The sequence below is a fragment of the Leucoraja erinacea genome, chromosome 11 (assembly GCF_028641065.1).
Source record: "Leucoraja erinacea ecotype New England chromosome 11, Leri_hhj_1, whole genome shotgun sequence".
Taxonomy (NCBI): domain Eukaryota; kingdom Metazoa; phylum Chordata; class Chondrichthyes; order Rajiformes; family Rajidae; genus Leucoraja; species Leucoraja erinaceus.
The window spans coordinates 10811652-10825873 of record NC_073387.1 but is presented as its reverse complement, the minus strand read 5'-3'; the positions used below and the strand labels follow the sequence as shown (position 1 = coordinate 10825873).

Here is a 14222-nt window from a genome sequence, read left to right as displayed (position 1 = left end):
ATTTTATGTTCACTCAATATTCAGCGCAACTACCAGCCTGCACCGAAGAAGCTGTCCTGACCCGAAATGTCACCTATCCTTGTTCTCCAGAGATGCTGCCTGACCCCCCGAGTTACTCCAGCACTTTGTGTCTTTTTTTTTGCATATTGTTATCATTAGTGTGCTCAGCGGATTTTTAACCTCAACATGATATGCTGCAGTATGACACAAAGGAGATCTGCAGAGCTCAAGCAAAGTTTGTGCAATTTATACACGGGTACTTCACAGACTATCACCCGCCCCGTAAAATATCGTTGCACCCGAGGGAGCAATCAGTCACATGATTCAATCTTAAAATGGTGACAACCTTAAAGTTACAATCAATGCTCACAACCAATACTACAGTAACAGGCTTCAAAGCAATCTACCTGCAGCATACTAAGCAAGCACTTGGAGTGAAATTCAAACTGACAGAGATGCTGCTATCAGTAGTGTTTAGTTAAAGAGCAAGGATAACCTGCTGGAATAGTCATTAATCTTTTAGTGTGAGATATTTGCACACACTGATGTTCTGTAGTCATGTCACATAGTATAGAAAATTACAGGAATGGACAAGTCTCAATAATTCATGAGGCCAGAATCAAAAGCCAGCATTTCTCAATCACACATAACTTCATATAATGTATCTTACATTCCTCCACACTATTCCTCTTCATTTATTTGAGAGGCAGTCTGTGCCATATGTTCACCACCTTTTGCATTGTAATCTTAGTTTATTTGTCCATTTTCTCAGCATGAGTCTGTGTCTCTTGATAGTAGAGTCTGTAGCCATCTGTTCTTTTATTAACCATGAATAATATCTCCATCGCAATATCTAATCAACTCAGTCTTTTTAACTTCTCCCCTATGTTCAGATATTCAAAGCTAATTATAACATTGCTCGTATTTTCCCTTATCTCCTTTGTGTTTTTGTTTTCAGAGCACTCACAACAAATGTGAAAGAAGGACGAATATAGTATCAAATAATTGATTGGATATAGTAACCCCAAAACTAATTAACTCAGCACAGCATCTTGAAAGATAAAGAGAGATGTGCCATGTCAGTCAGTGGTGTGGAATACGTATTCAATGAGGGAGCTGCGAACCTTCCCAGCTGGAGTCTGGAGCATAGTCTGCTTCCCAATTTGTTTCTTGACCTTGGGCTTGGCTACGCAGAGTCTCCCTGTGATGGCTACACCGGCCTCGACCCAGCTTCTCTTGGCTGAACAGTTACAGACAGTTATCTGAAGGATGCTGAATTTTGTGAGACCTTGCTTGACTTTGTGGCTGTATAATACTTTGCCCTTCCCCAGTGGCTGAATATTAAGTTGACCATAGCATTCGGCAGGCAGTTTTGATGTATGCATTGGACATAAGCTAGTTCAATTCAACTCTGCCCCATTGCAGACAATGGACTTTGCCACAAGGCTTAGAACCATATTCTGTACACCATATATTTCCCTTTGCATTAGTATACTTGTTTGGTTTTGTTTATTGTTATCACATGTACCAAGGTACAGTGAAAAACGTTTTTGTTGCGTGCTATCCAGTCAGCGAAAGGACTATAAATGATTACAATCAAACCGTCCACAGTGTACAGACACAGGATAAAGGGAATAATGTTTAGTGCAAGATAAAGTCCAGTAAAGTCCGATTAAAGATTGTTCGAAGGTCTCCAATAAGGTGGATGGTAGGTCAGGGCCCCTTCCTAGGACAGCTCAGTTGCCTGATAACTGCTGGGAAGAAACTGTCCCTGAATCTGGAGGTGTGCATTTTCACACTTCTGTACCTCTTGACTGATTGGAGAGGGAAGAAGAGGGAGTGACCGTGGTGAGACTCATGCTTGACTATGCTGGTGGCCTTGCCGAGGCAGCGTGAAGTGTAGATGGAGTCAATGAAAGTGAGATTGGTTTACACGATAATCTGGGCTATGTCCACAACTCTCTGCAATGTTCCCAAGCCAGGCTGTGATGCATCCTGATAAAATGCTTTCTACAGCGCATCTGTAGAAGTTGGTGAGAGTTGTTGGTGACATGCCAATTAAGTCTTCTGAGGAAATAGAGGTATTGGTGTGCTTTCTTATTCATGGTTTCAATATGACTAGTCCAGGACATAATGCTGGTGATATTTACTACTAAGAACATGAAGCTTTCAACCATCCCTCCTTCAGCGCTGTCAATGTATGTGTACCACTTTGCTTCCTGAAGTTGATCACAATCTCCTTTGTTTTGCTGACATTGAGGGAAAGGTTGTTGATTGACTTGATTGTATTTATGCATAGTATTATTTGATTTGATTGGTTGCATGCAAAACAAAGCTTTCACTGTACCTCGGTACACTTGACAATAATAAACCTAAACTTAAAAAATGTTATTATCAGTGAATCCTGAAATTATCCAATGTAGTCTATGTAGAAGACAGGCCATTTTCCTCAATGATTTATCCACTGATGAAGTGCTATGATAATTTTGAGGCAGCGTTGGTTGAAGTTGCTCCATCTCTGACACAATTTACAAAGCCATAAGAAAAGGATCCTGAAGTTTTTTTTTTTTTTTGTTAATGCTTGGTTGTTCTATAAAAGTGAGGTAACTTTGATAAATGTTAACAGAGGCTTTGCTAATGTTCATGTTGATTTGTCTGTCGATGATAAGTCAGCTGGTACGAATTGATCGAAGACCGAAGAGCTGACCCACTTTGACCAGATCTTCATTGTAGAGTCGATTCTGAGTGGGGTTTACAGTGTCTGGTGGCACAATACCTCTTGATACTGATCACCAAATTTGGCACATGCAACATCAAACCTGTCCCATCCGATCCCCAATTCACTATGCAGCTACTAGGGATAGTGGTGGATGCAGATATAATGGTGGCATTTAAGACACTTTTAGATAGGCATAAGGATATGCAAGGAATGGAGGAATGTTGATCATAAGCAGGAAGAGGAGATTAGTTCAACATGGCATCATGTTCGGCACATAAATTGTGGGCCGAAGGGCCTGTTCCTGTGCTGTAACGTTATCTGTCATAACATAAGGACCTCAGATAAATATTTAATTTAGCACATCGTCTTTCTATTTTATCATTAATTATTTTGTTAATTCTTCTTATTTTGCCATTGTAACTATCTACTTTTAAACACGGAGTTTTGATGTCTTAAATCAAATATGAATTATCAAAGAGGAGGCATTGGTGATTTTAAAGTGCATTAAGGTGGACAAATCCCCAGGGCCTGATCAAGTACATCCTCAAAAATTGGTGGAGAAAATTGTGGAGTCCCTTGCAGAGATATTTGCATCATCTTTAGCTGCAATTGAAGTTCTGGAGGATGGATAATTAGGAACCATTATTTAAGAAGGGCAACAAGGACAATCCTGGGATCTATGGGCCATTAAGCTTGACGTCAGTCGACTTCAAGTCAAATGTCAATGAGATTTTATAATCTCATTCTGTGCTGCACCAGGATAAACATTTTGCCTCAAGCCTACAAGTTGATCACACATAGACACCACATGATCAGGATGTCAGTGAATCCAGGGAACAAAGACTCTCACATAACATCAGCAGGGAATGGAATTAGTTCGGGTGAAAAGTGAATACATGTGGGAGTGGTTCCCAGTAAAATCCCATCACACATCCTTTCCTTGAGGCTACAATAATATGTGTGGCGTGCGTTCAGTTTTCAGTCCTAAAGTCTCTGTGAAATTTCTAAAGCTGTAACATGCCTCTGCCTCCGCTTGAACCTCCTGTTCCTAAAACTCACATTGGTGCTGACTCCAGATAGAGTTATTATCTTCTATAAACCTGCAATAGACACAAACATCTGGAGTAACTCAGCGGGCCAGGCAACATCTTAGGAGAGAAGGAATGGGTGACGTTTCGGGTCGAGACCCTTCTTCAGACCTCTGAATTCCCCCATACCCCAGTTTATAGTAGATAATAACTCTATCTGGAGTCAGCACCAATGTGAGTTTTAGGAGCAGACGGTTCAGGCAGAGGCAGAGGCATGTTACAACATTATACATTTCCCATCTCCCACCTCACCTCTCCAAAATCCCTTCCACACCCTAGCCAAAATAGACTTGCTTTTGCAGAAAATGTTTATAACATTATTTATCCCAAATTGTTAGGAAAACAATGCAATAATAGCAAAGCTTGCTTTTATGGTAGATTTTATGGTGTTGGAACACATACACTAATTCACATGATGGTTTTGGCTGCTGTCCATCAGTCTAGTTTTTAACTTTTTAGAGGTGCCGGCACACCGTACTGTCCCCAAAAAAAATCACTGTTGTTAAATATAACAATAGCTGTACTCTAGGTAATATAATGGCCAACCTAAGCACAGCAAGAGTTTCATAAAAAGCTATGTGATAATAATCATGAGTTAATCTGTTTCTCTAGCTTCTTGTTAGGGATAAATATTGAGAATAACTACCTTAATCTTTGGATATACACAAAAAAATTGCAGTAACAGGCAGCATCTCTGGAGAGAGGGAATGGGTGATGTTTCGGATCAAGATCCTCCTTTAGTTTAGTTTAGAGAAACAGCAAAGAAACATATCCTTTGACTCACCAAGTCCTTACCGACCTAGATCTATGTTATCCTACTTGAGTTCCACTCCTCTCCACACGGGCAGCACCCAAAGTCAGAATCACATCTGGGTCTCTGGCGCTGTGAGGTAATAGATCTAATAGACGTGCCTCAGTGCCTCCTTCAAAATGGCATCACGGATCTTCTTTATTCAACTGCGAGTGTTGATCGATCCTTGTTTTAAATTTGCAAACACGCACTTGAGCATCAGCAAAGGGTGCTCACCTCTGGTGTCAGCTTTGAACCCACAGTTAAACCTTCTCTCTCATCTGATTCTCTTCCAACATCAACTTTAAAACTCTTCGAAATTAGACAAAATGGCAATTTTCCATCTTAGCTTAGATTCGGTTTCTCCATGCAACACTTGGGATACCATTTTATGTTAAAACTACTATATAGTGCAAGTTCAAGCTATAAAAATGAAGATTAAAGATATGCCATCCATAACGTTCATGGTTAATCCTTAATAAATTAGTTTAGTGTTGAAGTGAGTTCTTTATGCCTCACGGATGTGTCTTCATTCTTGTGGTTTTTAGCGTCCTCTACGGAAACAAGATTACTGAGCTCCCCAAGGGCCTCTTCGATGGACTGATATCGATCCAGTTGCTGTAAGTACCAATCCACATTGGTTTCATTCGTAAAGTTAAACAGATCTGCAGCACTCTGTGTAATGTTAAGGCTCCTGAAATTGGCTGCCTGTTCAAAATGATTCAATAAATCAGGAATGGTGAGATCCATTAGACACACAGCAAGCTAAATTATGATTCCATGTTAGTCATCCTTGCTACAACTTCCACCTGAGACATAAATGGAATGAATATAAGCTTTCTTGGTCGAAACACACTGAAGTAGCAGAGAAACAAAGTGCATTGTTAATTGGTCCAAGTAAGAAGATGTGAAAGAATTAAACAGATTACAAAATAACAATGCTGCAGTTCATAATTTCTAGGAACAAAATTAAGCCACGTGGCCCATTAAGTCTACTCCGCTATTCAATCATGGCTGATCTATAATTCCCTCTCAACCCCAATCTCCTGCCTTCACCACATATCTCCTGACACCCATACTAATCAAGAATCTGTTCATCTCCACCATAAAAATATCGATTGATTTAGCTTTCACAGCCGTCTGTGGCAATGAATTCCACAGATTCACCACCCTCTGATTTAAGAAATTCCTTCTCGTCTTTCTAAACGTAGGTCCTTTTTTTCTGAAGATATGGTCTCTTGTCCGATACACTCCTACCAGCAGAGCTGTTGCCACACTGCTCTGATGACCAACATTTATTCCTAACATTAGTTTTTTGTGTAGAGTTTACACAATCTTTCTGTGACTAAATGGGCTCATACCAACTACTCCCATTTCCTTCCATAGTTCCATGAGTTAATTGACTACTATAAATTGCCCCTTGTGTCAGCAAGTGTTAAAATAAAGGAGGGTTAATGAGTATGTGGGAGAGCAAGTTGCAAGAATTCAGGGAAATTAGAAGAGAATGGGACTGATAGGAAGGTTCTGTCGGTAGTCAGCTTGGACTCGATGGGCTAAATAGCCATCTCATGTATTATAATAAATAGATTTATCATATATGTTGATCTGTCCCTATATGTGCAAATTAGAAGTCACAATTGAAAAGGAATTTTGAGATGAACACATTCAAATGGCTGACATTCTGGTGTAGAGAAGGATGTCACCACAATGAAATAATTTTTCAAAATATTTTGCATTATATACACAAAGAAAGGATGAAAGATTTCCATATTGCATTTACCATGCCCCTACAATATGAGCCCCTCAATTGAGTGAGTCAAACTGAAAGCAAAATCTACACATTTGCAAAAATAATTGCCATTAGCTATTTGAGCTATGAGAGGGTGTGCAATGCAACAGATAATTCAAAGTTCTCAATCAAGGAGATCAACAGAGTAATTCAAATAATATACAATTCAGCATTAAACATTTGGGCTGTAATAAAATGGCTTGTCAAAGACATTGTGAAATTATATTTTGTGGAATTCAGGTGAAATGTTGATATCACTAAATTGTTTGGGAAAATAGAAGACTGAAAGAATATCCTTAACTCAAGAAGAAGCAACAATGGGATATTCTCCAACATTGCTCAATGAAACCTTACATTGGTCCCTTTACAAGGGAAAAACACAGTTCAAAAAACATAGATTCAAGTTAAACTTTATTCATACAGTTTATGCTGATCAGCTAAAAGGCAATTTGCCATGATTGAGCCAAATATAAAAAAATCAGGGCAGCCTATAAAACTTGAATTATCACTTACAATGCAGGCTCAACATTGGTATAGGGTTTATGCAGTTAATTGGGCATTTTAGATCCAATACTTGCGCAGGTTGACCCTTGTATATGTAATTGGACTGATAATGGTGTGGTGGTGCAGCTGCAACTGAATTCGCATCGCAATGAAGTCTTTGTAAATATAGCTATCCATAAAATAAAATGAATGGCGGCACTGCCTTAGCAGCTGCGGCTCGCCTGCAGTCTGTCTGTTTTTTTGTTGTTTTTTTGTGTTGTTCTTTTGTCCTGTTTAGTTGATTTTTGGTTTATTATGTTGTGTATGTGTGGGGGGGAACACATTTTTGATCTCTTCCTTCGGGGGATGCGACTTCTTATGTCGTATCCCCCGTCTCCGCCTGCGCCGAGGCCTAATGGCGGAGCTGGCGGCCTCGGAGCTGGGGCAGTGGCAACGGCGGCTGGGACAGCGGCAGCGGCAGCAGCAACCAGAACTCGGAGCTGGGCAGCGGCAGCGGCGGGTTTGACAGTGGCAGCGGTGACCTGGCCGTCGGCAGCCGGGACAGCGGCGGCAGCGGCTGGGACGGCGGCAGCGGGAGCGATAGCGATGGATGGCCTCGGAGCTGGGACAGCGGCAGCGGCGACTTGGCCTCGGAGCTGGGGCAGCGGCAGAGGGGACCTGGCCTCGGAGCTCAGCGGCAGAGGGGACCTGGCCTCGGAGCTGGGGCAGCGGCAGCGGCGACTTGGCCTCGGAGCTGGGGCAGCGGCAGAGGGGACCTGGCCTCGGAGCTGGGGCAGCGGCAGCGGCGACTTGGCCTCGGAGCTGGGGCAGCGGCAGAGGGGACCTGGCCTCGGAGCAGGGGCAGCGGCAGCGGCCACACGGCATCGGAGCAGGAGCAGCGGCAGCGGCAATCTGGCCTCGGAGCTGGGACAGTGGCGACCAGAACTCGGAGCTGGGGCACGTTCTGGCGGCAGCGGCCACTCGACCCGACCCGACCGAGTGGACGACAGCGGCGGCTGGGGCAGCGGCCTCGGTGCAGAGGGAGAATAAGAAGGGATGAGACAAAGACTTAAGACTTTTGCCTTCCACCACAGTAAGGAGGTGCCTGGTGAACTCACTGTGGTGGATGTTAATTTGTGTTTATTGTGTGTTTTGTCATTTTTACTATATGTAGGACTGCACGGCAACTAAATTTCGTTCAGACCTGAATGACAATAAAGGCTACTTGTTACTTGTTACTTGTTGAATAGGATCTAATTGTGTTCATTTCTTCCTTTACTTCCCAGTCTTCTAAATGCCAACAAGATTAACTGTTTGAGAGTGAATACCTTCCAGGACTTGCAGAACCTCAATCTCCTTTCACTCTATGACAACAAGCTACAGACGATTGCCAAAGGACTATTTACACCTCTCCGATCCATTCAGACACTGTATGTATTCTGTTCTGGTGGTAATTCAAATGGCATTTTCTGGCATAGGAAACTGATTCAGTATTGATGGAATAGAAGGGATCAGATTTTTCTTATAGCAGTAGCCAAAGGCACAATGTATTAAATTAAGATTCTGGACAAGATAAATGGTTGGGATTATAATGGAGGTATAATGAATGGTGCCACATATTATTGATGGCATTGCTACAGATTTTAATTCAGCTCCCATCTGTTAGTAGAACCTGAAATTAAAATTGTCGGTGAAGCAGGGTGACAAGAGCCGCAGCTAATGGATATAACAAGGGGTCTTGCTCCTGACACATTAACGCTGCTTCTCTTTTCACAGATGCTGGCCAACCTATTGGACATTTTTAATGGATTCTGTTTTTATCACAAATTCTCGGTAGATTTGGATTTTCAGCTAGTTCACCCACTGCCTGGGTTTCTTCTGGGTATTCCTGTTAGCTGACTCATTCCAAAGATATGCAAGTTGTTAAATTAACGGGCCAATGTAAATTGTTTCTAGTGTGCAGGTGAGTGGTAGAAACTATGGGGCAATTAACAGAAATGTGTGGAGAATTAAAAGAAAGGGATTAGAGTACATGGGTGCTTGATGGTTGGTGTAGCCCTAATAGGCCAACGGGTCTGCTTTTGTCCTGAGTGCCTCTATAAGTTCAAACATCATGGAATTGGCTTTCACATGGAAAAGCAATGGTAGACTGGCTCACGATTTAGCAATGACTGAAAAGAAATGTGTAGAAATGTAAACGTTTGTACGTCCTTGGTTTTTTAATTACTACCTCCTCATTCTGTTTAAATGCAGCCATTTGGCTCAGAACCCATTTGTCTGTGACTGCCATCTGAGGTGGTTGAGTGACTATCTCCACAACAACCCGATCGAAACCAGCGGTGCCCGCTGTAGCAACCCTCGGCGCCTGGCCAACAAGCGCATCAACCAGATCAAGGGGAAGAAGTTCCGCTGCTCAGGTAAACCCCAATTCAGGAAGCTAACTAAACGTCCAAATCAGATCCATTTATGAAGCCTTGTGAAGCACAATTCAATTAGCATCAAGGGTTCAATGCAGGTGCATCCGCTACTCTAGCCAGCCACAGTCATAAACAGGGACAAATGGAAGTCACAGCAAGATAAGTACCATCCATCTTTCTCAGAGTATGTTTTGTTTTCACTGAGATTTGTTATTGTTGAATTGAAATACATATTTATATTAAAAAAAATAGAATTACCTATAATGCCAAATTAAATTTGTCTGGGACAAGAGTAGTTAGGAAGCAGGATAATCTTCACAAATTAAATTCAAGAAGCATTATTAAGTTAAAGGAAGAATAATGGAAAGGACAGAGGGTAATAATTAAGGTTAATGGCTTTATTCTATCAGATAGAATTTGAAGCGGCATTTCTTCTTTCTCTTTTACGATCAGATCCTTTTGGTACAGAAAACCTAGAGATTGACACTAGACGTAAAATATTTCATAATTCATTTAAATGTTTTAACTATTTTGCTGATTGACAAAGAGTGATGGTATCGACTTGGGGAGTACATGGCAGAGGGAAAAGTTATACTGAGAAATAAAAAGAATCACATTGGTCAAGACATTGGCTGGGATTTGAAATCCAGCAGTGGCTTTCACTTAGAAAAACAAATGGTGGACCAAGCTCATGATTTAGCAATGAGTGAAAAGAAACATGTAGAACTAAATCAAAGTAACATTTGCAAATTTGCAGAATCAAAGTAACATTAGCAAATTTGCAGATGAGACAAAGCTGGGTGGCAGTTTGAACTGTGGGAAGGATGCTATGAGAATGCAGGGTGACTTGGACAGGTTGGAGGATTGGGCAGATGCATGGCAGATTAAGTTTAATGCAGATAAATGTGAGGTTATCCACTTTGGTAGCAAAAACTGGAAGGCAGATTACTATCTAAATGGCGTCAAGTTGGGAAATGGGGAAGTACAATGAGATCTGGGGGTCCTTGTTCATCAGTCACTGAAAGTAAGCATGCAGGTACAGCAGGCAGTGAAGAAAGCGAATGGCATGTTAACCTTCATAACAAGAAGAATCGAATATAGGAGCAAAGAGCCCTAGTGAGACCACACCTGGAGTATTCTGTGCATTTTTGGTCCCCTAATTTGAGGAAGGACATTGAGAGAGTGCAGCGTAGGTTTACAAGGTTAATTCCCGGGATGGCGGGACTGTCATGTGCTGGGAGAATGGAGCAGCTGGGCTTGTACACTCTGGAGTTTAGGATGAGAGGGCATCTCATTGAAACATAAGATTGTTAAGGGCTTGGACACACTAGAGGCAAGAAACATGTTCCCGACGTTGGGGGGAGTCCAAAACCAAGGGCCACAGTTTAAGAATAAGGAATAAGCCATTTAGAACGGAGACGAGGAAACACTTTTTCTCACAGAGAGTGGTGAGTCTGTGGAATTCTCTGCCTCAGAGGGTGGTGGAGGCAGGTTCTCTGGATGCTTTCAAGAGAGAGCTAGATAGGGCTCTTAAAAATAGCGCAGTCAGGGGATATGGTGAGAAGGCAGGGACGGGATACTGATTGGGGATGATCAGCCATGATCACATTGAATGGCGGTGCTGGCTCGAAGGGCCAAATGGCCTACTCCTGCACCTATTGTCTATTGTCTAATGGTGAAGTGTCCAAAGTATTTTTCACAACTTGGCTCCCTCCTGCACAGTTATGTTGTGTACAGATTAAGTGGGGGATCTCATGTGGATCATGGAGCAGTGGATTGAGGTAGGAAGATGTCTGGCAGTGTCAGAGAGATTCAAGATTCAATTTATTTGTCATTTGGACCCCTTGAGGTCCAAACAAAATGACGTTTCTGCAGCCATACATTACAAACAAATAGACCCAAGACACAACATAATTTACATAAACATCCATCACATTGCTGTGATGGAAGGCCAAAAAAACGTATCTCTCCACTGCACTCCCCCCCGATGTCAGAGTCAAAGCCAAAGCCCCCGGCTGGCGATGGCGATTGTCCCGCGGCCATTAAAGCCACGCCGGGTGGTGCGAGGTCGCACACCGGATTCTTGATGTTAGAGCCCCCGGCGTGCGATCGCAGAGTCCCGCGGCCATTCCAAGCCGCGCGGGGCGGTGTTGTAAGGCCCCGCTCCAGGAGCTCTTCGATCCCGCAACTCGGGCGGGAGAAGTCGCGGTTGCGGGAGCCCTGAAAAGCGGTCTCCCTCCAGGGACCCGCGGGCTCCCGGTGCCGCCGTCCGCCAGACCCGCAGTTGCAGCCTCCGAATCTCCGGAGGTCGGGCCGCAGCAGCAGCAGCGCTCCACCACCGCTCCACCCGCTCTGGACTCGGCCAGCTCCGCGACGGTGAGGTGAGCAGTCGGCACCAGAGCCCCCGGTCTTCCTGTTGGAGGCCGCTCCTCGTTGCAGCCCCAACGACAACGGAGACCCGACAAAGAAAAGGTCGGGTCTCCCGTGCAGGGAGAGATTTAAAAGTTACCCCCCCCCATCCCACACCAACCCCCCAACCTCCCCACACACATACCCCAACAAAAAATAACAAAAACTACATAAAAACATAGACAAAAAATAATAAAAACGCAGACGGGCTGCAGAGGCCGCTGCTGACGAGAGTCGCGCCGCCTACCGTTTCAGTGCCTCATCTGCAAGGCCATTTAGATCCCAAGAGCCATGTGCAGATCAAGTGGGGTTGAGGTGGGCGAGTGGGAGGCAGCCATCACATTGGACAGCTCGATGAGGGATCTTGAGACCACAAGATGATAGCAGCAGCAGAATTAGGATAGCATTCGGGTGGAATGGCAGGGAAATAATCGCAGTGTAGTGATAGAGATCCTGCAGCATGAAATAAGATAACTTCACTATTCCTGGTTCCAAGCATACACAAGCCTGCTCATCCAGTTGCCTTGGTATTCATCCTCACTAAAGGAGGCCTTGCATTTATTTGCCTTGCTTACTTTGGCATGGGCCACTGAAGCACAATTGAATTTTGCAGAAGAAATATCCAAATTATATAGTATGTCATTGGATACTACTAAATTTATATAGAACATAAACACAACAGAATAAGAACAGGTGCCTTGGTCCACATTTCTGTGCCGAACATGATGCCCAGACATAATCTATATCCCTCCATTTCCTGCATATCCATATGTCTATCCAAAAGTCTGTTAAACTCTGGCATTATTGTATTTGCCTCAACAACCGTACTCCAGCACTCACCACCCTCTGTGTAAATAGCTTATCCTGCACATCTCCTCTAAACTTTGCCCCTCTCACCTTAAACCTATGCCTTATAGTGTTTGATTTTTCCATCCTGGGATAAAAGGATTCTGACTGTCTACCTGATATATTCCTCTCATAATTTTATATACTTCTATCAGGTCATCCCTGCAACCTCTGCCATTCCAGAGAAAACAACCCAAATCTGTCCAACTGTGACTAATACCCCCTTATCCAGGCATCGTTTTGATAAACCGCTCTGCACCCCTTCCAAAGCCTCCGCACCCTTTCTGCAATGGAACAACCAAAACTGCATGCAATACCCAAACACACCCTAACCAAAGTGCATCACGACTTCCTGACTCTTGTACTCAACGCCGTGACCAATGAAGGAAAACACCTGCCTAGATACCTCATTGCAGGTATACAGAGGACCAGGAGCAATCTGGCAGTTGTCGTAAAAGACTTACACAAAAAGCTATTTGCTTTTAGTGATAGATTTTTCAATAAAACTCCTTATCATGTAGCACACATTAACATTTCACTTGGCAATAGAATTTCTAAGGTATTATCCCTGACTTTATGAGTCTTCTGCAAAACAATAAATTCCTTTAAAGTAAAACAGGAAATTCTGGTAATGCTCAACAGTATCAGTGGAGAGAGAAGCAGAGTTATTGTTTCGTGTTGATGGCTGTCTTGTTGATGAAATGTTTTGAAGCTTTGTTAGATCAAAAATAACACCCCCTAGTTCGGAATTGTCTTCATGAGTTGTAATGAGTTCAATCAATAAAGTTCCATTTTGTTGGAGTGTTCTCCATGCTATTGGCATGGATGAATCAGTACCTTTCACAGACGGCTTTCCACACAATGTTGAAAAGCACTTTGCAGCCAATGAGATATGTTTGAATTGTAGTCTTTGTTGTGCTGGAGAAGATGTGCAGCTGGGGAAATCTTGATATCACGTACAAATTATACCTTAGTTTTGCACTGAAGTTCAAACTTAATCAAAGGCAGCAGCTAGCACAATAGGAGTTTACCCAATTAAGCACTGGCGATAATTAAAAAGTTCAAATGCACAGCAACTTTGTGACAGATTTCCTTGCTGTGATGTACATCTGTGCATGGTGTGATTGCCTGCTCTCTTGCTGAGTGAACCACTACTAACACTTAGCTGTCAATCTCTTTCTTCAAATACAAACTAAATCACTACGTTACTACACCAATCAAGATTATTTTATTTTACTCCAACATGGAAACATAGAAAATAGGTTCAGGAATAGGCCATTAGGCCCTTCGAGCCAGTACCGCCATTCAATATGAACATGATAATCTGAGGAAAGACATTCTTGCCATAGAGGGAGTACAGAAAAGGTTCACCAGACTGATTCCTGGGATGTCAGGACTTTCATATGAAGAAAGACTGTATAGACTCGGTTTGTACTCGCTAGAATTTAGAAGATTAAGGGGGGATCTTATAGAAACTTACAAAATTCTTAAGGGGTTGGACAGGCTAGATGCAGGAAGATTGTTCCCGATGTTGGGGAAGTCCAGAACAAGGGGTCATAGTTTAAGGATAAGGGGGAAATCTTTTAGGACCGAGATGAGGAAAACTTTTTTCACACAGAGAGTGGTGAATCTCTGGAATTCTCTGCCGCAGAAGGTAGTTGAGGCCAGTTCATTGGCTATA

The 14222-nt window shown here is 42.8% G+C and overlaps 1 protein-coding gene across 2 annotated transcripts in view; it reads left to right on the top strand.

The window, feature by feature from the left end:
* LOC129701451 (slit homolog 3 protein-like) overlaps positions 1-14222 on the top strand; it is a 561975-nt gene that overhangs the window by 425451 nt on the left and 122302 nt on the right. For both annotated transcript variants that reach the window (XM_055642634.1, XM_055642635.1), the window contains 3 exons: positions 5146-5217; positions 8156-8299; positions 9123-9286. In XM_055642634.1, coding sequence (XP_055498609.1) covers positions 5146-5217; positions 8156-8299; positions 9123-9286 — 380 coding nt within the window. The remainder of the gene's footprint in view (positions 1-5145; positions 5218-8155; positions 8300-9122; positions 9287-14222) is intronic.